Source organism: Zootoca vivipara, chromosome 6, assembly GCF_965207765.1.
Source record: "Zootoca vivipara chromosome 6, rZooViv2.hap1.1, whole genome shotgun sequence".
In the NCBI taxonomy this organism is placed as follows: domain Eukaryota; kingdom Metazoa; phylum Chordata; class Lepidosauria; order Squamata; family Lacertidae; genus Zootoca; species Zootoca vivipara.
Window position 1 is genome coordinate 40555574 of NC_142589.1, and position 21633 is coordinate 40577206.

Genomic DNA, 21633 nt, shown 5'->3' on the forward strand with positions numbered 1-21633 from the left:
TTTTTTTTCAAATAAATTTTATTCAATTTTCCAATTTAGCAAATTAAAATAAAAAAAACAATCTTTTATACAAAACATCTTGTGTTTTCCTCTTACATCTTGCTCTGCCGAGCTGTGACTTCCCCCCCTCCCTTCATACGGGTATCTTGTTAACTCCAGTTTTTGCAGTTCCTTTTTAACTTTTTTAGTCAGTTCGTAGGATTTATTTCAATCCTGCAAGTGTTTTTAAAGATCTACAGTTTTTCTCCATATAGTCCACATATTTACTCCAATCCTTTTGAAACCTCGTCTCTCCTTGGTCTCGGATCTTGCAAGTCAGATAAGAAGATCTCTGTATGAGGTGTGGGAAAGAAATAAAATGCTGTTAGAGACTAAGACACCATGGTGGGTTTCACCAGCAGAGGTATTAACAGTCAAGAAAGTAAATATGGAGGGGAGAAGGGCCACATATGAGGAAATTTTGACCAAAACCGAAAAAGGCTGGAGATTGAAACCTTATGAAGAAATTAAAGGGATACTAACAGGATGGATACAATACCATCAAATAAATTATGTCCTTAGAGAAGATAGGAAAATAGGATTTGAGGACAAAAGGTCCAAATTCCAAATAGAAGTGCTAGAAGGCAAAACAAAGCTTCTGTCAAAAATGTATGATTTGTTGTTAGAATGGTATACAAAAGACGAGTTGACAAAAGAGGTAATGATTAAATGGGCAAAGGATTTTGGGCATAATATTGAATATGACGCGTGGTTGAAATTATGGAATCAAACTTTAAGATTTACAGCATGTACTGCCTTGAAGGAAAATATATATAAGATGATGTATAGATGGTACTTAACACCAGTTAAATTAGCTAAAATGTATAGAATGAGTGATAAAGCATGCTGGAAATGTAAAGAGAAAGAGGGTGAATTTTATCATATGTGGTGGACATGCGACAAGGTAAAAAGATTTTGGGAGATGTTATATAACGAATTGAAAAAGATGTTTAAATATACTTTTCCAAAAAAACCGGAAGCATTTTTGTTAGGAATAATAGGAGGAGAGATTAGAAAAGAAGATCAAGTATTGTTTATGTATGCGACAACCGCGGCTAGGACATTGTTAGCCCAAAAATGGAAATTACAGGAATTACCAACAATCGATGAGTGGCAGACGAAAATGATGGACTATGCTGAATTGTTTTATATAGTATCTTGATGTTGTATTTTATTTATTTGTGAGCCTTCCAGATAACTCCTGCTATAAAGGTAAAGGGACCCCTGGTCCAGTCATGACCAACTCTGGGGTTGCGGTGCTCATCTCGCGTTATTGGCCGAGGGAGCCAGCGTACAGCTTCCAGGTCATGTGGCCAGCATGACAAAGCCGCTTCTGGCAAACCAGAGCAACACACAGAAACGCCGTTTACCTATTTATCTACTATTTATCTACTATTTATCTACTATTTATCTACTATTTATCTACTTGCACTTTGATGTGCTTTCGAACTGCTATAAAGGTAGTTCATAATAATAACGATGAAAAGCTCAACTTCAAGCAGCATGGAGAAAGAATAAAAAGTGTTTGTCTTTAAGCTTTTACACACACATACCCCATCATATTTTTTCCAGAGTTATAAGGTTGGTAGGTATTGAGGAAAGGGCTTTCTTGGTGGTGGCAACAACTCAGTTAATTTTTAAAAAGCTCTGCCCCAGCATCCTTCTCTGACAGTGGCTAAACAGATGCCAGTGAGAAGTTTGCTTCCCAGTTGTAGAAGACTGTCCCACCAGTTGCTTGGGAAACAGTAGAGTGGTATTGCACTCACCTTCTGCTTGTTGGGTTCTGAAAATATCTGCTTGGCCACTGTGGAAAACTGTATGCTGGAATAGTAGATGGGCCTTTCATCTGACAAATCTTATGATGTTATTTTTCCTATTATTTATGAACACCTCTAGGTGCTGTACCATTATTTTTAAAATAATAAAGTCCCTCCCTGCAGACTCGTAGTCTAATTACAGATGTTATAGGTAAGGCAAAAGGAATGAGGAGGGGAGAGGAAAGCAAACACTTAACCAATGGCAGCTTCACTGGCCGATGGATGGAGCCAGTTGGTCTCTCTGTTGGTCTTCTGACATTTGTAGCTCATGTGCTTAGCCACTATGCCATATCTAAGAGACAAATCTAACATCCATTAAGCTGTTTGGAAAACAGAATATATTTATATCCATTCAGCAAGACGGTTTGCACAGCAAGCATCACTAGTGGGGACACAAAACATGACCATTGCCAGCCAGCCAGCCTACCAACCAACCACCAATGGAATGAACAGAATGCTACAGACCTTGTGTAGCCTAGCAACTGGTATGAAGGGAAAGCAGAGCAATGCTTGTAGGGGCCTACTGGTCACCACAAGACAGAGCAGACTGTCCCCCATAAGAGCTCACTCTTGTCTAGACAAGAGTGCCACAGCCTTGGTGGGGGCCACATACCTCTTTTGCCGTTGAGTGCAAACTGCCCAGATTCACCGAGTTCAAGTCCTCCATTTGAATGATAGTCCCCAGGGTGTTTTTAGTAGAGGGGAATTTGAACAGAAGGTCTTTGGATATTATAAAAGGTATATGCTGTGGTGTACATGTTTCATTCACAAAAATGGTCTCATGGACCACAGAGAAAAGAAACAGTGGTCAGGAATCATCAGCTTTTTATATGCAGAAATGACAGCGATTCTTCTGTCCACTGACTACGTCCCATCCTTAGCTTATATCTTTCTCAGAGCTATGGGCCAACAGGAAATGAGGAAGGAGGGGGAAACACTTTTAAAGCTAAGATTTTGATCAGATTTAGGATTTCAGGCTTTAAGATTCCATCAGACCTCTGTGACTCATGATGCAACCAAGAGATGAAAAAAGCAGTGACCTTGTTGACATCTTTAGCATGGAACAAAATTCCCTGTGGGAGTGCTTCAGTTAAGGGAGGAAGGAAGGAGCATCTGTTAGTTCATTTTAAGGGCAGATCTGACTGAGGGATCAAGGACTAAAACAAGAGGCCTGTCATCCACTGCAGAGTGCTGCTTACATTAAAGGCTACATGAAATGTTATTCAAATGATAGGATGCCAGAATTATTGAACAATCCTTCTGTGAGACTCGGTCAGTGCTGCAGAAATTGGTGCAGGTCTTAAATCCTCATTACCTGTCTTTCTTGCACTCAGAATGCGAGTGCAAAATAGTAATGAGAGCACCTGAGGAAGGCAGAGGGAAAAGAGACAGAGCTGCAATTCAGTTAAATTATTGCCTCTTCCATTTACTCATTGGGTGGCCTTAGGCAAGATGAAATTTGTTAGCCTCACCACCCCAAAAAGCTGAAATAACAGGGCTGCAAGGGTGCTCCTGTGCAAGGTTCCAGCCAATATGCATGCCCTCTTCCAGCTTACAACATTTATTTGTTTACAGCAACCTTTACCCCAGTGTTTGACTACAAAGGCTCTCGGAGCAGTTTACAAGATCAACAGCAGGAAGGCTGTTTCTACCCTCACCTGTACAATCTAAAAGAAATGCCACACACAAAAAGGGAGATGAGGGAGGAGGGGGTAAAGCTTGCTCAGGTGCCAGTTAAAGTTGCGGTATTTATAACAGCCATTCAATTTTCTCCCTTGCTTTAGTTCCCCCCCCCCAACACACACACACACACACATATTTGTTTGTTTATTTCTATAAGCCTTAGAATTTCATAATTGAGTCCATTTGGTTACAGAAGAGTCCATACTCTGATAAAAAAAAACCCAGTATGAATAGATAGGTGTATTTTATTATCCAGTCTTAAGTGTTGGTATAAAGTAGGTGCAGTGAACCTGTGGTCCTCCGGATGTTGAACTATAGCTCCATCATCCCTGATGGGAGGTTGGAGTCAAGCAAGATCTGGGGAGCCATAGGTTTGCTATCCCATTGTAAAGGTTAGAATAGGATAACATTATAGAAATTTATATTGCACCTTTCAGACAGATTGCCAGGGCAGCTTACAATACAAAATCAAAAGTCTGATTTAAAAAAAATGATTAAAACGTGTGTGTGTGTGCTTTTTTAAAAAAACACAAAACCCTACAGATCCAAAGCAGTAGAATCCAAAATCTAAACTGAACATAAGCAGAGACCTGTGTCAGATGTATGATTTCTGATCTTTCTTCCATTGCAGTCAATGGCTGGTTCTGCCCGGATCCCCAATGACAAGAAAACAGGTGGGAAGGCAGCACCTCATCATTTCCTGTTCCAGCTGGCTGCAGCCCTAGATAACCCCACCATCAAGTCACTGGAGGTAAAGGATGAGTGCTGTAGTTATGAGAAGAAGAAGGCAATGCAGATAGCACAGGATATCCTGTTTACAGATGCTGAGGACATGCCACAGGCTCGTAAAGCTGGGGAAAGTGAAGATCATGTTGCAGAAATGTCTGGAGAGAAGCATGTTGGGTATAGTGCAGTAGTTAGTGTTGGACTTGGACCTGGGAAACGAGGGTTCACATCCTTCCACTCAAACATGAAGCTCCCTGGCTGACCTTGGGCAAATCGCAAGTCTCTTAGCCTAACCTACCTCTCAGGGCTGTGGGTGTTTCTCAGCTACCCACATGAAGCACCATGCTGCCTCTGTTAAGAACGGCTTCAGGGAATTAACAAGCAGCAGCAGCAGCCCTACAAAGATATTCCATAGGAACAAAGGAAGCTGCCTTCTACAGAGTCAGGTCATTGGTCCATCTAGCTTAACAGAGCCTACACTGACTGGCAGCAGCTTCCCAGAGTTTCTATTGGGACATTCACAGTCCTAGCTGAAGATGGCAGGGATTGAACCAGGGATCTTCTGCATGAAAAACAGATGCCTCACTGCTGAGGCAAGGGGCCATAGTTCAGAGGGATTCAGTGTGCCACCTAGTAGTGCTGAGATAAGAACGTACCTGCTCATAACTGTCTGACCGAGGATGGTAACACACGAAAATGATCATTGATCCATCCCAATAATGGCTCTTGCTCCCTCCTTATAATGGCCCTTTGTTCCCCCCAAAGAATTACTCCAGGGTCACCCCATAAAGCTGAAAGCATCCTCCATTGGGTTTGCCCTTTTAAAAAAATGATATGCCTTTTCTAAGCAGCCAATCCTGCAACATCAGAATATGCCAGGCGTTAAATGTGCCTGGGTTAGGGGGTTTTAAAGGCTTTTTTTAACAGCCTCATCGGGATCTGGAGCCTTTTTCTCTGTGATATGGTGGCCACTGAAATTTTTCTCTCAGTGCAAGAAGCGAGTTGTGCCTTTCGGAATCAGAAACCCATTGTTCTCTCCAGTGATGCTACCTTGCTAGAGTTCTCTAGATTTTGTTCAGGGGTGCAGGGCGATTTATTTTGTGTTTACTATAACACTGGGCTTAAAAAACAACAAACCTCTGGAGGAATCATGAAACCAGGCTTTTGTTCTAGCCATTGGACTTCTCTACTGACTATATGCATCTTCCCACAGTGGCATGAAGATGGGAAAGGGATTCTTCTCCATGCCAAGTTGTTTGAGGAAGAGATCCAGAGGCACCAAGAGCTGTTTACAGAACTCAAGCATCTGAAATCTGTTCCTGTGCTTCAGGCCTGGCTAGCAACCTATGGCTTTAAAGCAAGAATGGTGAAGTAGGTCACGATGGATTTCCATATATTTCCCGCAGCAAAGAAGCAGAGCACATGGGAGAAGGAACTGGGTTCAGTTTTTATCTGAAATTAAATGCATCTAAAGTTAAATGTTTAAGGATGTCAGGAAGCAGAACTGAAAGATACCTCTGCGCAATATGCTAGATAACTGGCACTGGGCAAGATGGCGCAATGGCCACTATAAGGGAGCTTCATAAATACCTCCCTCCCATCTATGTTCCGAATGCTGCCCAGTGAACATTCTTGCTGGTAGTCCTAGCACTGATAATGCAGCCTGGCATTGCAAGGGAGGCAGCTAATTCAGCGGGAAGATGCTGGTGGCAACAGCACCACCACACCATCCCTTCCATGCCCTCTGATCCTTCTTGGCCTTTCCCTGACATTATGATGACTGTCCCATCTACCTGCCAAAGTTGGTCTGTGGAGCCAAAGTTTCCCACTCCTGTTCTAGCAAATGGAGCCCAAGGCCTGTACTGGATTGTGGGACACTCACTGGAACCAGACCCCTTTCCCTTTGACTCCTCAGCCCTCTTGCATCTTGTTTCTCCCCCACAGAACCGATTCTGAAATGCTTGTTTTCCAACATGCCGATTTCAAGAAGCTCCCTCCAAGGGTGGCAGAGACAGAGGGCCCCAAAACTGAAGGTTCTCTCGTGCCCAAACAGTCCAAGAAATCCAAGAAAAGGAAAAGCACACTGGATATCACTGTGGTCCCAGCTACTAGCACAGCAGGCACATTGCTTCCAGAGCCTACAGGTGTAGAGAGTGAGTGCAAAGAAATGGGAAGTTACAAGCTAGGTTTTTCCAGTATCAGGGCATGATTCCTGGTGGGGGAAGAGAGAGATTGGATGCATCTGAGATACTAGTTTCAACTTAGTGATATCTACAGTAAGAATGACTGGCTTGTACAGAACGATCATATTTCCCAGTGCTAATACTGACAATCACCAGCACAGGCTGGCGGGCTTAGAGTTGAAGAAGTAGCAGTCCCTTAAAAGCTATATATTTATCTTACATAGAAAAAGGGGGTAGTTAGCTGCAGCTTTTCAAAACACTAGGAAATCCTTCTGAGCTGGCCTGCAAGCAGGATGGCTATTACTTCTAACTTTAGCCCCATGATCCCAAACCATCCCTAATTCCCAGCACTTCTTGAAAAGTGCACCAACAGGCACCAGAAACAGGCAGCTGTTTGCCTGCTTGAACTCCTAATAACTTCTTCTTCAACTACATTTCAATATAGGGGGAATGGAAATTCTGCTTCCCAAGTCCTTGTGATATATTTAGGAAGACATCAGTTCATTCTCAAGGGGCAGAAAAAGAATCCTCACAAGTTTTCACTGCTCCATCAATGTGAACCAAGAAGCCTGGCTGTTTGCTGGGGTAACTGCAGATAGAAGCAAGGTGTAGGGGCAGACTATCATCCGCAAGAAAGGAATGGGCTGAGGTTTAGGTAAAACGTGTGTGTGTGTGTGTGTGTGTGTGTGTGTGTATCATTCTGATCTCACCAACAGCCTTTGCCTTAGAAGCCATCTATCTTCCAGCATTCACTGTCATTATTTGTAGGAAAGTCACAGCGTCTGCGTCCCTTATACCAATATATCAACTATGATAACCCAGAGATGAACAGCCCCTCAGACAAACAGTGTGACCTGCCTCCGCTGGAAGTGCATTCTGCTCTAGAGAATAAGACAGGCCCACTGGAACCAAGAATAACTCCACTCAAAGGTAACAGGTTGGGAACAAAAAAGGGAGCTTCACATGCTCCTTCCTCACAAATCCAATACCACAACAAGGGTTGGAGTAGAACAATGGGTTCAGCTGAACTTGGAGCTGTGAGAGACCAATGAGACAGATGAACCTGCTATTTCATGTGGTGTCCAGAACTCCCTGTTTATTTTTAGTCAAAGAATTGCAAGCGCTTCCATTGTGGGCTCAGAAAGCCACTGGTCCGCTATCACATTGCTTCTGCATTTCTGCTCATGGGACAGGACAGTGTTTCATATTGACTATTTTTTGTTGCAGAAGACAAAGGAAAAGAGCTGAGAATTCCGACAAGTGCCACTTCGGGAGCTCCAGCAAAGGCTGAAGTAGACAAGTCTACTCAGGTGGACATTGATAAGATGCTCAGCGTCTGTGCGGCTCACCTAGTCCCACCACTGTCGCCACAGCACAAGTAGCAACATCTAACAGGATGCTTAGCTACTCCTCCAAGAGACAAGGCCTAAGACAGAGTCATTTTGCTAGATGCTCCTTTATGCTACCAATTGTATTTCCCCAAGTGTTTATTATATTTAGGTGTCAAGTGTTTGCATTGTCTCCTCACTTGCCTGTAAAACAACAATGGCGGTATACCCTATCTCCATTTTATCCTTTACAAATATACTCAGTCTGGTAACAATATATCTCATCTGTGCTGGAAGGTGATGAAAGAGAATAATAATTGGACATTTGTGCCTCTTCCCCTCTTTAAACTGGCTATATTTGCATTCCATCAAAGGAGAAGGAAGAGCACATAACCTTCCCCCCACCCCCAATAACAATAACAGTAACAACCACCACCACCAGAAAATGAAAGACTTACAAAATGGGAAGCGGCGAGTATCATACTGCTCTTTGCCACTAAAAGAAAAAGAGAATTCACATATGTAATCAAAGAGAGCCTTCATTAAATTATTTTTCTATCTTCTCATGTTTGCATGAAAACCCAATCAAAGATTTCCAATGGCTTATCTAGTGTGGACCTCCTTATCTTCACAGGTCTTGACAAAGCATTTAAATTCTCAGATTCCACATACTGTAAACAGAAAGTTGGGAGGTTCCCTTACTCTAGAATATGGACTTTTCCAGTACAAAACACTGTCCACACCGTCCTTTGTTAGTCCAGTTGTATAAAACCAACATCTGCAACTAGAATTAAGGATACAGCTGTTTGGGTTAAAAAATAAATTTAAAAGCTCAGAATAGAAAAATAGGGTCTTTTCCACAGAGAAGAGAAAAACAGCTGATCTACTACTTGATTTTATCTATTTTTAGTTTTTCTTCCATAATGTTACCATTTACAAAAACACAAGAAAGGTTGCTTATTAATGCTTTATATTAATATACAGGATTAAAACCTAGTAGGAAAACGAAGTAGGAAAACAATAAAAACATTCAAGTAAACAGTATTATTTATACAAAAATTAGCTACTGCTTCTCAGTGTCAGTCCAGTGAAGAGCAGCTCTGAGATCTGGTAGTTGTGCACTATGATCTGCTACACAAGAAGCACCACAGCTCCCACAGGATACAAGTCAGGACAAGGGATAGGGAACATCACCCAGTGTTTGATTAAATCAACTACCCCTCTCAGCATGCAGCTGAAAACAGCAATTGAATATTCATTTTCTTATCAACTTCATATCCCTTGACAGATGAAACACCTGCTTCATTAAAAAACAATCACTGACTTACAGATTTGGCTACTGTGCTACCAAGAAATCATTGGCGGCATTTGGCAGCACTGAGCAGGGCAAGAGAGAATGTAGGAAAAGAAGTGCAAGAGGCCTTCAGTCTCTGCTACGGGAAAGGAGCACCAGCACGTGCAAACAGCAGGTGAATGCCACACAGCACTCAACTGACTTTTAGAAACAAGGGAGAACAGCTAGTCTCAAAGACAGAGACTAAATTGGAAGTATTCGGTACTGAGACACAGACTAGATGGATGTGGCTGCCATTCGTGTGTCAAATATGTAAAGCAGGAAGTCTGTAGGATGAAAATATAACAGAAGGAATGCAGGAAGGCGGATGCTCAATCCTCCTCCCTTGCACACTTTCTTCCTCAGTCCACTATTCCAACTTTTTCCATTTCCAGCCCACTTTTGGAATCAAAGCCAGGGACAGACCAAAATGGCTGGAACAAATGATTGGAGGAAGGGAAGGCATGGGAGAGTTCAGTGGCCTTTTCCTGAACACTTTTTTTTACTGTTACAACAAAACAGGGGTGGGGTTTTGTGTGAACAGGGAAGATACAGGAAAATACATGTCCACCACCTAGTTTGATACTGAGCTATAGAGACTACAAATTGTTCTCTTTAAAGACCATACTTCTGTATTTGCCTCACTTTTACCACATCAAGAAGAATCCTAAAAGGTAACTTGTCTTCCTGTTCTTAAACAGCCAACCATCTCTAGTGCTACATTCAAACTGCAAAAATACATGAGCTGTGCACAGAAGGGAGACAGACTTGTCCCCAACGGTAGAAATCCCACCTTTTTGTTTTAGCTACTTCTAAGTGCAAAGGGCAATTCAAGTTTTCCTAACAATACAAAGTTCAAAAGGTTTAGCTTTAAAAAAACAGTGACACAAATCTGCAACATTTAAAATGCTCTTAAATGAGTTTAAAAACCAAAAGGATTTCCTTTGAGGTTTTGCCCACAATTATAATTCCCCATTATACCTCCTCCCACCCCCTGAATATGAAACAAAATGTATCCATGTTAAAGTTTTCTGCACATATTCAATATTCTGCTCATTAGGAATATTTCTATTATAGGTTATTTCTCTGTAATGCCTCACAGAGGTTTTGATTGGCATCTGGCTCCTCAGTCATTACTTCCACAGATTCCCAATCCCCAGACCGGCTGGATTTTTTAATGGCATCTACTACACTTTGCATATAGAGGCCATCTTCAAAAGAAGCCGCCGTTGCAACTGGCTTGGGATCCCAGGTTCGCTGGTCTTCCTGGTCTTGGAAGGACTGACGCAGAGCTTGCACCAGGTACACCATCCCTTTGAGGTACAGAAGGGGTATGTCTTTGAATCCTTTTTCTGAAAGGCCTGCATGGACATTCAAAGAGTCTGCAAACAGGAGTTCTTCCTGGGGAGCAGTGTTCTTCTGGCCATATAAATCTGTCCCCCGTGCTATAAGGCGTCCTGCTGACCCTACAATCATGACCTCATGAACAAATGACCCAGGCATGTTGAAGTTCAGAGTCACAGTGCTACAGACACCTCCTGACATCAGCATTTGGAAAAAGCAAAAATCATCACTTGTGACATGGCGGATGCCATTGATGGCAGAGTTCTGCTTCACAAAGGTTTTCAGTAACCCATGGACCTTCTCTGCCTTTCGACTTGTCAGGTGAGTGAGGAGGTCTATAATGTAAGTCCCCATCGTGTGCAGGCCACCCCCACCCATCAGTTCATCACAGATCCAGTTGTACTTGTGGCTGAGAAGGCTTCCCCAGTACACTCGCACGTCACAGACCAGAACATTGCCCACATAGTGTTCTTCTATTAACTGCTTCATCTTGATGAATGCTGGTAGAAAACGCAGGACATTGCCTACAATGCTCATGAGCTTGGGGTAGTATCTGGCAGCTGTGACCATTCTGAAAGCATCCACAGAGGTAGCAGCTTTCTCACAGATGACATTCTTTCCAATACCTGTGAATAAAAGAGACAAATTTTAGTTCAGATTTTGCTAGGCAGCCCCAAGCAAATAGAGGATTCTTATCTGTCTGTACAGTGTCATCCTTGTTCAGTTCATAAATTACAGAAAAAGGAAGGATGACTAGCAGCCATGTGTGCAACCAGGTAATGCAGAAACCCCATCTCTCTAGCTGTTTTGGGACTACAAGTCCCTTCAGCCCCAGCCAGTGCTGCCGTGAATTGGAAGTTGTGGTCCAAAACAGCTGAAGGGGACCGTGCTAGGGAGGCACTAGATATTCTGCAAAAGTAAGCATTCGATCAGGTTTCTTCAACCTGGTGCCCATGTCCAGCTGTTTTAAACTATAGCTCCCATCAGTCCCAACCAGTAAAACCATACTGGTTTGAAGAAGATAGGAGCTGCATTGCAAAACAAATGGTGGGCACCAGATTGGCAATCAGTGCTCTAGAGAGATTCCCCCCCCCCCAAACCAAGGATTAAGTACCAAGATACAGTATGGTATTTGCAGACACCCAGTGGCCGGTGAAGCTGAAGAAACATGTTGGTGCATTTTACTCAATCCCTGAGGGACTATGGAAATGTGGATATTTAGTTTAACCACAGTAAGATTCCCTCTCTAATCTGCAGAAAAACATTTTTGTTTGGAGATCTGCCATCCTGTGTGAACTGTGCTTGAGGAATGAGAAACTTAGGCAAGGGATACTTTTACCTTTCTACTTCCTGTTTACTATGTTTCTGAAACATACAGACCTTGATACTTATAAAAAGAAAAAGTCAAGTAATCATGCTATATGCTCTTCCAATTGCCTTTACAATGCGGCTAGTTTAATATGCAATAGCAAAGTCAAGTTAGAAAATACTAAAAATTTCCTTACAGTAACAAAGAGTTCATTCCTTCCATCAGCTAATGCAAAAGAATGAAACACAAACATGTTTTTGGGATAAGTGGAAGAAGGGGTGGTAATATGGCTGCCTGGTTAAATTTAATGGCTAGCTCCTGCTTCCCTCTATTTCCCTGGATGTTTCTGTTCTGTATGTGACACATTACTATGCAAATTTATTGGGAGGGGAAGAGACTTATTAAAAAATCTAAAGTGGTAAGAGAAGAGCAAAAGCCTGGTGTCAATTATTTTTTCACGTCAGACTGAATAAAGTATTTATAGGTTGAAATATACTTCCCAAAATTGTACAGACACAATAATATCACCGAGGGCAGAAAGTCGAGTATCACTCCAATTTATGTAACATGAGACAATGCTATGATACAAACATACTGCACCAAAATGAAGCATTCAGTTTTATAATATTAGGTAATCAACAACAGCCTGAGAACACAACTGGGAATCTATTAAAGGGGGAATGAATTTTAAATAACCACAACTTGTTTCAGATAATCAACAGCACAGTACCTAAAGCTTTCACAGCAATTTGTCGTGTGAGTGGTGGAGGGATGTTGATGCAAACCAGATCCACATCCTGGTGCAGCAAGACATCATCTGTCCGACTTGTGTAGAAGGAAATATTCATTTCCTCAGCTAGTTGCTTTGCTTCTTCTTCAGTCTTCCCCCATAGTGCCTTGATGGAGAAGCCTTCAGCTCTCAGCAGAGGCACTAGCACCCGAGCTGAGCTCCCAGTCCCAAATACCCCAACACCAGGAAGCATTTTCATTTTGTATTCTTTTTCCAATTCAGTTCCCAAGGGCAAGACTAAGGCATAAAAACAAAGCTTCTCGGCATCCTGTTTCATACATAATTCCTAAAACAGAATAAAATAAAGTGTAAGCAAAAGGAACCTTTTATACGTTCTGCATAGATCTGTGGCTATTTGTAGTCAACACTAATACAAGTGCAGTTCAAGGTTGGTTATTCAACATCGAATTTGTTTGAAGCTGTTCATTTTAAGACATCTTTATATTTTAATTCTTCACATATACTATGTCTTACTAAAATATCTATTGCATCCTTCAGAGAAAATCCAAGTATGTGTTTTTCTAGTTTGAAACTTTCTAGTAAGTTACTTCTACCCTAGTAAGTCACTCTTTCAAATACAAAAAACACTGAAATGGTGGTGCTTAAATATAACACACAAGCTGAAGCAGCACAGGAAATTACCAAAGGATCAAGCTATTAAATGTTCAGAAATCAAGCTATTAAATGTTCAGAAATTTTCAGGTTTTCTAATATCACTTGAGATTATCTTTAAAGGGGAAAAAGTGGATACTGAAAGTATATTTATTGACAATATAAGCAGCAATAGAGTATGCTATGCAAAATTCTCACTTCATTTTCATCATTTGAAGAATATATTTTATGGCCTTCATATGCCTTCCATACATGTTGCTGTGGCCTTTGGCTCTTACATCATCTTGAAATCTTTATGGGCATAAAACATAGGTAACAATTTTCCTTGAGGGGTTATATAAATAAGAGCTAATTAAAAGTAATAACCATATATATTAGATGCAAGATAGAGCTCCACAATTATGAGCAAGACTGGCCAATCATGAATTCTATCACAAATCTTACCAATCCGCCTGGCACAGATAAAAGAAAGCTGTTAAACATTGTGCACGTTATTTATATGACAGCCCTATAAGCAGACAGTCAAACATATTCAGAACATAAAGCAAGCAAGCAGTGCTTGTTGAGGCCTGGGGATCACTGGATTTTGACTGTTTTCATGCACTAATACTACATCTTGTAGAATTCTCTGAGTTATATTTTATCTACACAATCATAATGAATTTCAGGAACTAAAATGCTTTTTCTGTGCAGCCTGAGCAGGAGCAGTCAACGACATTATAGTTAATTGTTGTAGCTTGTCTTCACTTATCCCATTCGAAAGCCCTGCTCATAGTTGTGAAGAGCATTCATACATTATGAATGGTCCATGTCACCATTAAGAAAAAGAGGTAGGAATAGGCCAATATATATATGGACTGTCCCTGGATAAAATGACTTTTCTTCTTTAAGTTCCCAAAGTTCTTAACCTAGCTCAAGGTTGTCATCTGAACTAGTCAGATATTTAACTGATAATCAGTCACAGTCAGTCCATCATTTGAAAAATAAGACTAGACATCCTGTTTTGGTGACTGTAACCTTGGTTTAAGGAGCCTTTTGGTGCCTAGCTTCTATATGGCAGTTTCTAACACTGTCCCCATTCCTACCATACTCTCACGATTTTTACACACATACTCTGCTGCAGCTGTCCCTCATGGCTTGTAGTCCTATTCTTATACCCAGTTCTTTCAGCTTCTGCCTAGTCAAGCCCATCCTATTTATTGTACTTTTTTTTAAAAAAAATGGAAACTGCTTCTCTTCAAAACCCGTGACAAGCATAGAAAGCAGCTACTACCAATTAAGGTTCTGAACTCCAATAATTACATAGTCCTTTATTGTACATTGCCTGTGATGCTTTAACAGAGAATTCATGAACAATATGATTAAAACTTTTCCACTCTGCCTGTCCTCCACATATATCCCACTTCACTTCCTCCACGCTTTATATCTGCCCTTTCCTTTCACAATACACATCCTCCCACATAACTGCCATTTACTGCTGTCATGAATGGTTGCTGCATACATTTGAGCTTTGTATAGAAATGTTACAGGCTATATCTCTTACATTTCTTTGCCTTTGGGTCCCAATGTTTACTTCTCTGAACCAAAACACCCTCCTTGTCACACACTCTTCAAGCATCTTTTACAAAGTAGATTCTGACTGACAAATATGGGGTCCTTTAAGGTGCTACAGGACCCGCCTTTCAATGATAAAAAAGAGAGATACTTGATTCACTCACTCACATTCATACATACTGTATATACTCTCTGCCTGGTTCACAGGGCCTCGAGTTCCCCGCCCCGATACACGCCTGATCCTTCATGCAGCGGACGAAGCAGCCTCTCAGCCCACAATAAACCTCTTAAGACTTTAAAAGGCGCCACTAGACTCACTGTTGCTTGGGCTGCAGACCAACACGGGTCCGCAAGGTTGTCTGTCACCTACGGTAGCATAAAGGAACACGCGTGTGTGTGTGCGCGCGCGCGCGCGCTCACAGCTAACAGCTTCCCCCCAACAAGAAGCCCTTCCCCTCGTGCAGGGACCTCACCTACACCACTTGCCCCCCGCCTTGAATAGCACGGCTTCTGCCCCGCCCTTCCTTCCCTCCTTTCCACGCCTTTCTCGCTCACACACCCACCCCGCGTTCATTTACGCCTCAGAGTCAGATTCCAGACGCTCCCGCTTTCCCATGGAGGAAGGTGGTGGTGATGATGATGACGGAGGGAGGGAGGGTGGAGTAAGGCACATCTATGTCCCCGCCGTCCCCGCCCCCCCCCCACTTCACCTCACCTCACCTGAGGGCCGCAGTGCCTCTTGGTCTCTCTCTCTCTTGCGCGCTACAAGTGCGCGCTCGCGCACGTCTTCTCGCGCACTGCCCGAGGTACCGGCCGCCTAGGTCACATTTCTCTCCCGCTCCCACCTATCGGGCTTTTCCTTCTTGCGCAAGCGCGAGGGACCGGGAAGGAGGCGGGGGGGGCGACGTTGCCGCCTCCCTCTTAAAGGCCCAGTGCCGATTCTTTCACTTGGCTTGAACTCATTTCTGCTGCCAGGGCAGAAGAAGCAAAGAGTAGAGCTACACCCAGGCACTGCTTTCCCTACCCACTTCCACCACATGTATGCAATTCCTTATCACCTATGGCAGAGGTGAGCAACCTGAGCTGAGTACCAAACGTGGCCCTCCACATCCTTCTCTGACTCTGCTGCACAACCTCAAGTGCTTTCTCCTGGCTGTAATGTGTCCTTGAAGAGTGATGATAGCTCTCCCCTGCCTGGACACAAGATACGTGAATTACATTCATCCTAATCTAAGGCTAGTGAGAGACTTAAGGCAGCCAGTGCTTCCCTCTAGTCTGGTTTCCTTGGAATGAGTATTTTTGAAGACTGGTGTCTTTTTGATATATGGTTTTATTTATTTACATACACACACACACAAAACCAGAGCACAAGATGAAAAACTCACAGCATCCCTACTACATCAGAACTTGCTCCTCCATTAGACTTCCAGGGAGATCCCCCAAAGATTTGGTTTCATCCCACCAAGAGCAAGTCAAGCCTCTGTGTCTTCTCAGCTGCAGACATGACAAAGGCTAGCCTCTGGCCTACTGTTCTCTTGCCTCATTGGATGCACTCTAGGCAGACTGTGAGAGTGGTAAAATCGCTGGCATCGTGAAACAAATTCCTCACCAGGGTACTCTGCGTCCTTCCCAGTCAACAAAGGTACCATTATCCACCTCAGAAAGTGTGGAGAGAACATTAATTATTCCTTGTGTACTCTCTTCCACAGTCAGGTTGGCTTCCTATGAAGAAAAATCTTGTATGAGAAGGATTTCTTGAATTAGGAGAAAATAATTCCTGAATGTCACATAGCAGAAGGCCTAGATGCTGTTGGACGTCTTCGCTATAAGATTTCAGTCTACACATTGCTTTATGAAAGACAACCAAGTCGTACATGCCAAGTGGTTCACTCCAAGGCCCCAGGATTTAGAAGGGTATTGTCATACAGCCTATTCCCCTTCCTGCCCCCAAACTCATAATAATACTTTGTTCTTTTAATTTAGAGAAATAATGGGATGTTGAAAAGTTAGACTGATTTTTATGCAGAGGAAATCTGCATACAATTGGAAATAAGTTTTATAATTTTACCTTTTTCATATTTTCACATTTTAAATTTCTGTGTTTTTGTTTTTTGGCAGAGATATGTAGGTATAAACAGCAGGCGAGTCAAAAAACTTGTTTTAGAGTCAATCTTCTCTGAAAATCATACTTGGTCCTCTTACATGGAAACTCTTCCCTATCCATAGATGGAGAAAGAATAATTTATGGGTCCCCCCCTTTTTTGTTTTCAAGTGAGGAGATGATGGAGAAGAAGAAGAAGAAGAAGAAGAAGAAGAAGAAGAAGAAGAAGAAGAAGAAGAAGAAGAAGAAGAAGAAGAAGGGGAGGGGGAGGAAGAAGAAGAGTGGCACACTTTCTAAATAAGTGCTGCACAAGCCCAATTGTAATGAAAAGCATCAAAGTTTAAAAAATTGTGACCTAATCAAATCAAAATGCTGCTGACAATCATGTCAGGGCTGGCCAAGCTATTACCGGTAGGCAGGGCGAGGCCACCACCTCAGGTGGCAGAAGGGCCTGGAGTTGGACCCCCATGGGTGCCCTACCTGCCCTGCCACCTCTGATGGTGGCCGGGAAGCAGTGCTAGCATCTGTGCCAATTTCGAGTGAGATCTTGCAAATTTCGGAGATCTCACCCAAAATTGATGCCAGTGCCAGTGCTGCTTCTCTTCTAGTGGTGGGCAGCAGCATAGCAGCACTTCCCATTTCACTTCAAGCAGTGAAACAGGATGTGCCACTGCTGAACCATGTGCTCTGTTGCAGAAATAGCGTTCAACAAACAGGAATATCCACCTGCTATTGAAACTGCCAGGGATTCTAGGTCTGCATACACTCTAACCCAGGGGTCAGCAAACCTTTTCAGCAGCGGGCCGGTCCTCTGTCCCTCAGACTTTGCGGGGGGCTTGCCTATATTTTTGGGGGGGGGATGATGCAAGAGCACCACGAGCCCTGGTGGCTGCTTACCTGTGTCTTGTGAGTGGCAAGGGCTGGTGGCGGTGGACCGATGAGTGGCGTGCAAAAGGGCTCTGGAGAGGGGCTGCTAAAAAGGTGGCCGCTTGAGCACTGCTGCTGCTGGCACCAACAAAGCCCAGCCCCCTTCCTCCTCTAGGCAGGGTGGGGGGAAGCCAGGAGGAGGGAGGGAGGAGGCGCCTCCGTATAAGGGAGAGGGAAAGAACCCATGCACTGGTGATACATGTGGCGATTCCCGGATCCAGAAGGGATCCACAGGCCTTAGTTTGCCAACCCATGCTCTAACCCATTTATAGCACAAAAAATACTGTTTTTCCTCAATCTGGAATTGCTCATGTTTGTTCGTCAACATGCTGCTTTCAATTTATTTTGTTTCTAGATCATGCTTTCCACAGGGGTGGGTGAAATTAAGAAGGTACTGATATTTGTGAACCTGGTTTTATGCTCACCTACAACACCATTGGGCAGGTGTGGACACATGTCCTATTGCCAGGACTAACTATATCAGTTTTCAAATGCACACTCTCCAGGGTAGTGCAATGAGTTTTTATTTTGAGAATGAAACCAGCTTCTCAAGAAGGACTTTTCAGGGGTGAAAAATATGCTATATATCTAGATTGAGTGTTTGTTTTTTTTCTACGTGGTTACACACAATATCCATTGATTCGAAAATAAAATGTTTGTGTACACAGCCCAGGAGAAAAGAGACTTTGTGAGATTCCTTCAATGGGTAAATGGGTAAATGGGAAAAACCTATATATGGAAGTTGTTCACTTTACTTCCCCTCAAAATCTGTTCCTCCATCATCTTTACAAATTGTCAGAAAACCCAGTTACAGGGTACCCAGTTGATGTCCTATAGGGCTTTTCCATGATTACCAAAAAACCTTGAACACTTACGGGATTGCCTTGAGTTTTTACATAGCCAGGATGGATGCAAACACACAGAATCCCATAAGCTGGATACGTCAGTGACTGGCATTTGGTGAGCATGTTTAAAGCAGCCTACAAGGGAGAAAAAACAAACCATGAGCAGAGGGTGCATTGATCTGGTAATTGTGGGGAGTTGCTTAAGATAAATCACTGCAATGTGGCTAGAAAGGATTTGGAGGCAGATAGATTTGTAAGAGAAACGGGACATCATTGAGCAGTTCCTGACACAAAAATTAACAACTTGGAAGTTATCTATCATGGACACACACCACTCTTGAACAAGATTTTTCACAGGCATTTGTGAGTGTCCCCCATACTTGTTGGTTGCATCATTTTGGTAACTGATTTCTAGCTATAAATGTTTGTTCTAAGTTCCAGAAGAAGAAAAGGACTGTACACATGCTTTTTATTTGTAGAAAACATTCCAGCATCTTCCCTTAGTGCCATCCACTGTTTCAGAAAATGCAACATCCTTGCAACAGAAGTGGAACCGCAAGGGAATATATGGTTTGTCTCTCAACATTTATCTGTGGGCAACGCATGATTATTGCCCAGATGCACACATACAACTATCATTTGGAAAGGGCAAGGGAGGCTGCAGATTTTTGACTGGCATTTGCCAAACAATGCTTGTTGGCTGCATCATTTTGCTAACTGATTTCTAGCTTTAAATGTTTGTTCTAAGTCCCACAAGAAGAAAAAGACTGTACACATGCTAATTATTTGTAGAAAACATCCCAGCATCTTCCCTTAGTGCCATCCACTGTTTTAGAAAATGCAACATCCTCACAACAGAAGTTTGTCTCTCAACATTTATCCGTGGGGAATACACTCTTATTGCCCAGATGCACACATACAACTATTCTTTGGAAAGTCACAGCAGGGCAGGGGAGGCTGCAGACAGTTTCACATGGATTTCACAATAGGTACCTTACTGCAGCGATAAGCAACAATCTTCTTTGTATCCCATATCGCCATAACTTCCATGGAGCCTGCAGCACTGGATGTATTGATAATGGCTGCCTTGCAGCAGCTCAGCCCTTCCAGGGGATATCTCTGAGCTGCCATCTTCAGCAGGGGCAGAAATGCCTAAAAGAGAAAACAGTAGTGATCATGGCTGTTGTGAGGTCAATGAATGCAGCTATCCTAGGGCAGTGGAGGAAAGCACTGGATGTATAAAGATGAAGGTATATATAAACATTACTCTTTTAGTCAATGAATGCAGCTATCCTAGGGCAGCGATACCAGAGGAAAGCACTGGATGTAAAAAAATGAAGGTATATATAAACATTGCTCTTACTTTTGGGAGCTATATTGATCCATTTTATTAAAAAAAATTGTCTACATGTTTATGAGAGGAGCCCTGCGGAAGGAAAGGTAGAAAGCGTTCCTATTTTTATGCCAGACTGATGTTCAGCGACTGGTTGATCTATCAATGTTGGTTTATCGTTTTTCCTACCTTAAGTTCAATTCTCCGAATTTCCATATCAGTTTGCAATTATGTTTTTAAATTCCTCATGAAAATTAATTGCTCAAACAAGTTCTGCTTTTCTCCTACCCAGTTTGTTGCTTTTGTTTAATTCTCCCAAAGTACCAGAACATCACATCTATTACCATAGCAATAGGTGGTGAGTAAAGGGTTTTGCAACTCCATTAAAAGCAAAAACTTACCTGGCTCACCTGAAGTGGTCCAATAGTATTGACGGCATATATATCTGCCATGTCCTTTGCATTTTCTTTCTCCAGGTCGTATCCAGTACGAACGGCAGCATTGTTCATCAGGAGGTTCAAACCACATTCTCCAACACACCTTTGCACTTGTTCCACAGCTGCTTTGATGCTCTGGAGGTCAGTGACATCTGCAGAATGACATTTCTAAGCACTTAAGAACTGGGTGGTGTGGGGATGCCCCAGGGACTAATAAAAAGGCCCTTTTAAAACTACCAAGGGAAGTGGCTTTGGGGAATCTTACAGATTAAGTCCATTCAAGGATGAGAGGTGCTTTTCAGTCCACTTATTTATCACCTTGGCCTGTCAGCTCTTTTTGTTAGTGTAGCAGCTACCACAGCCCACTTGAGGAGGAAGAACAAGTGCTTCCCTGAATCATGGAGCCCTGTGTGTCTTTCTGAGTGTGCATGCAGTGAGCACAGAGAGGGACTGACTGGAAGCTGGATTTTAAAAATACTTGCATCACATTAATATCACTCCGTCAAAAGATGAGCTCAAAGCAAGGCAATTGTAAGGCCAAAGTACTTAACTAATGTAGGTGGAGGTTAGAGAGAAACTGAGGAAACTGAACAAAAAACTGTAGGGAGAAATTTAGGGAGAAAGCAGCAGGGATATTTTGTCTCTCTTAGTTCAGGCCTTGCATATGCACACTGAAACATCCCTGCAGTTCCAAGAGTTATGAAATCTGTGGGACAATCAGACACACAAATGGTAAGGCTGAGCCCTAAACAAGGCCATCGTGAATTCCCAAGTACTTTATTCAGGGGCGTACCCAGGATCAAAACCAGGGGGGGCAAGCCATGGTCATTCAGGTTGTGACATTTCAGCATGGAAAAGGCGAATGAAACCAATATTTTTAGAAAATTATATATAATTATAGCAGAGGATTAAAATGCATTGGGGTTGACCCCCTCTTCCCCTTGCGTTTTCCCCCCACCCACCCACCGTGGTCTCCTGCTTCAGTCTCCCAGATTTTTAACAGCTTCCTGGCTTTGTTCCACCCAGCCTTCTACCACCGCAGTATTTTATTTTATTTTTTAAAAAAAAGACAAAGGGGGGGGAAGGGTGAGGGAAAAGGCTCCCCTCTCAAAAACAGACAAGCAGGTTTCAATTTAAAGGCAGGCCATTCCAGCAGTCAAACAACAGTGACAAAAGTGGGAGTGGGGGGGTGAGAAGTGGGGTAGGTGAGGATGATAAGGAGGAGATTAGTAAAGGGGGGGATTTGGTGTATAAAATGAAGAGGGGAGTCTA

At 42.7% G+C, this 21633-nt stretch overlaps 3 protein-coding genes across 27 annotated transcripts in view; 1 reads left to right on the plus strand and 2 right to left on the minus strand.

The window, feature by feature from the left end:
* On the minus strand, window positions 1-16215 carry GFOD2 (Gfo/Idh/MocA-like oxidoreductase domain containing 2). 24 transcript variants are annotated; one of them, XR_015950314.1, is made up of 7 exons: window positions 15439-15572; window positions 12493-12838; window positions 10210-11079; window positions 8235-8272; window positions 4130-4284; window positions 2054-2148; window positions 187-331 (listed from the first exon to the last, which is right to left on the minus strand). XR_015950314.1 is itself a non-coding variant. In XM_088671038.1 (5 exons), the coding sequence occupies exons 2-5, from the start codon at window positions 12827-12829 to the stop codon at window positions 2131-2133; spliced, it is 1263 nt and encodes a 420-aa protein (XP_088527164.1). In that variant the 5' UTR covers window positions 12830-12838; window positions 15439-15550; the 3' UTR covers window positions 31-2130. The 24 variants fall into 24 exon arrangements, 22 of the variants coding, with proteins under 22 accessions (XP_088527164.1, XP_060131962.1, XP_060131967.1 ...); XR_015950313.1 differs by lacking the exons at window positions 4130-4284; window positions 15439-15572 and adding an exon at window positions 14708-15219 and having other exon boundaries at window positions 1-331; XM_088671038.1 differs by lacking the exon at window positions 4130-4284 and having other exon boundaries at window positions 31-2148; window positions 15439-15550.
* C6H16orf86 (chromosome 6 C16orf86 homolog) lies at window positions 2344-7830 on the plus strand. The gene is made up of 6 exons (XM_088671060.1): window positions 2344-2454; window positions 4171-4290; window positions 5479-5636; window positions 6210-6418; window positions 7217-7378; window positions 7676-7830. The coding sequence occupies exons 1-6, from the start codon at window positions 2344-2346 to the stop codon at window positions 7828-7830; spliced, it is 915 nt and encodes a 304-aa protein (XP_088527186.1).
* Window positions 16033-21633, minus strand: part of LOC118087486 (Gfo/Idh/MocA-like oxidoreductase domain containing 2) — a 12596-nt gene continuing 6995 nt past the window's right edge. Inside the window, exons 3-6 of one of the 2 annotated variants that reach the window (XM_088671053.1) lie at window positions 20335-20513; window positions 19585-19743; window positions 18622-18726; window positions 16033-16440 (exon numbers count right to left, since the gene is read on the minus strand). In XM_088671053.1, coding sequence (XP_088527179.1) covers window positions 16324-16440; window positions 18622-18726; window positions 19585-19743; window positions 20335-20513 — 560 coding nt within the window. In that variant the 3' untranslated portion in view covers window positions 16033-16323. Of the gene's footprint in view, window positions 16441-18621; window positions 18727-19584; window positions 19744-20325; window positions 20514-21633 lie in introns of both variants that reach the window. The other variant, XM_088671052.1, reaches the window with a different exon arrangement.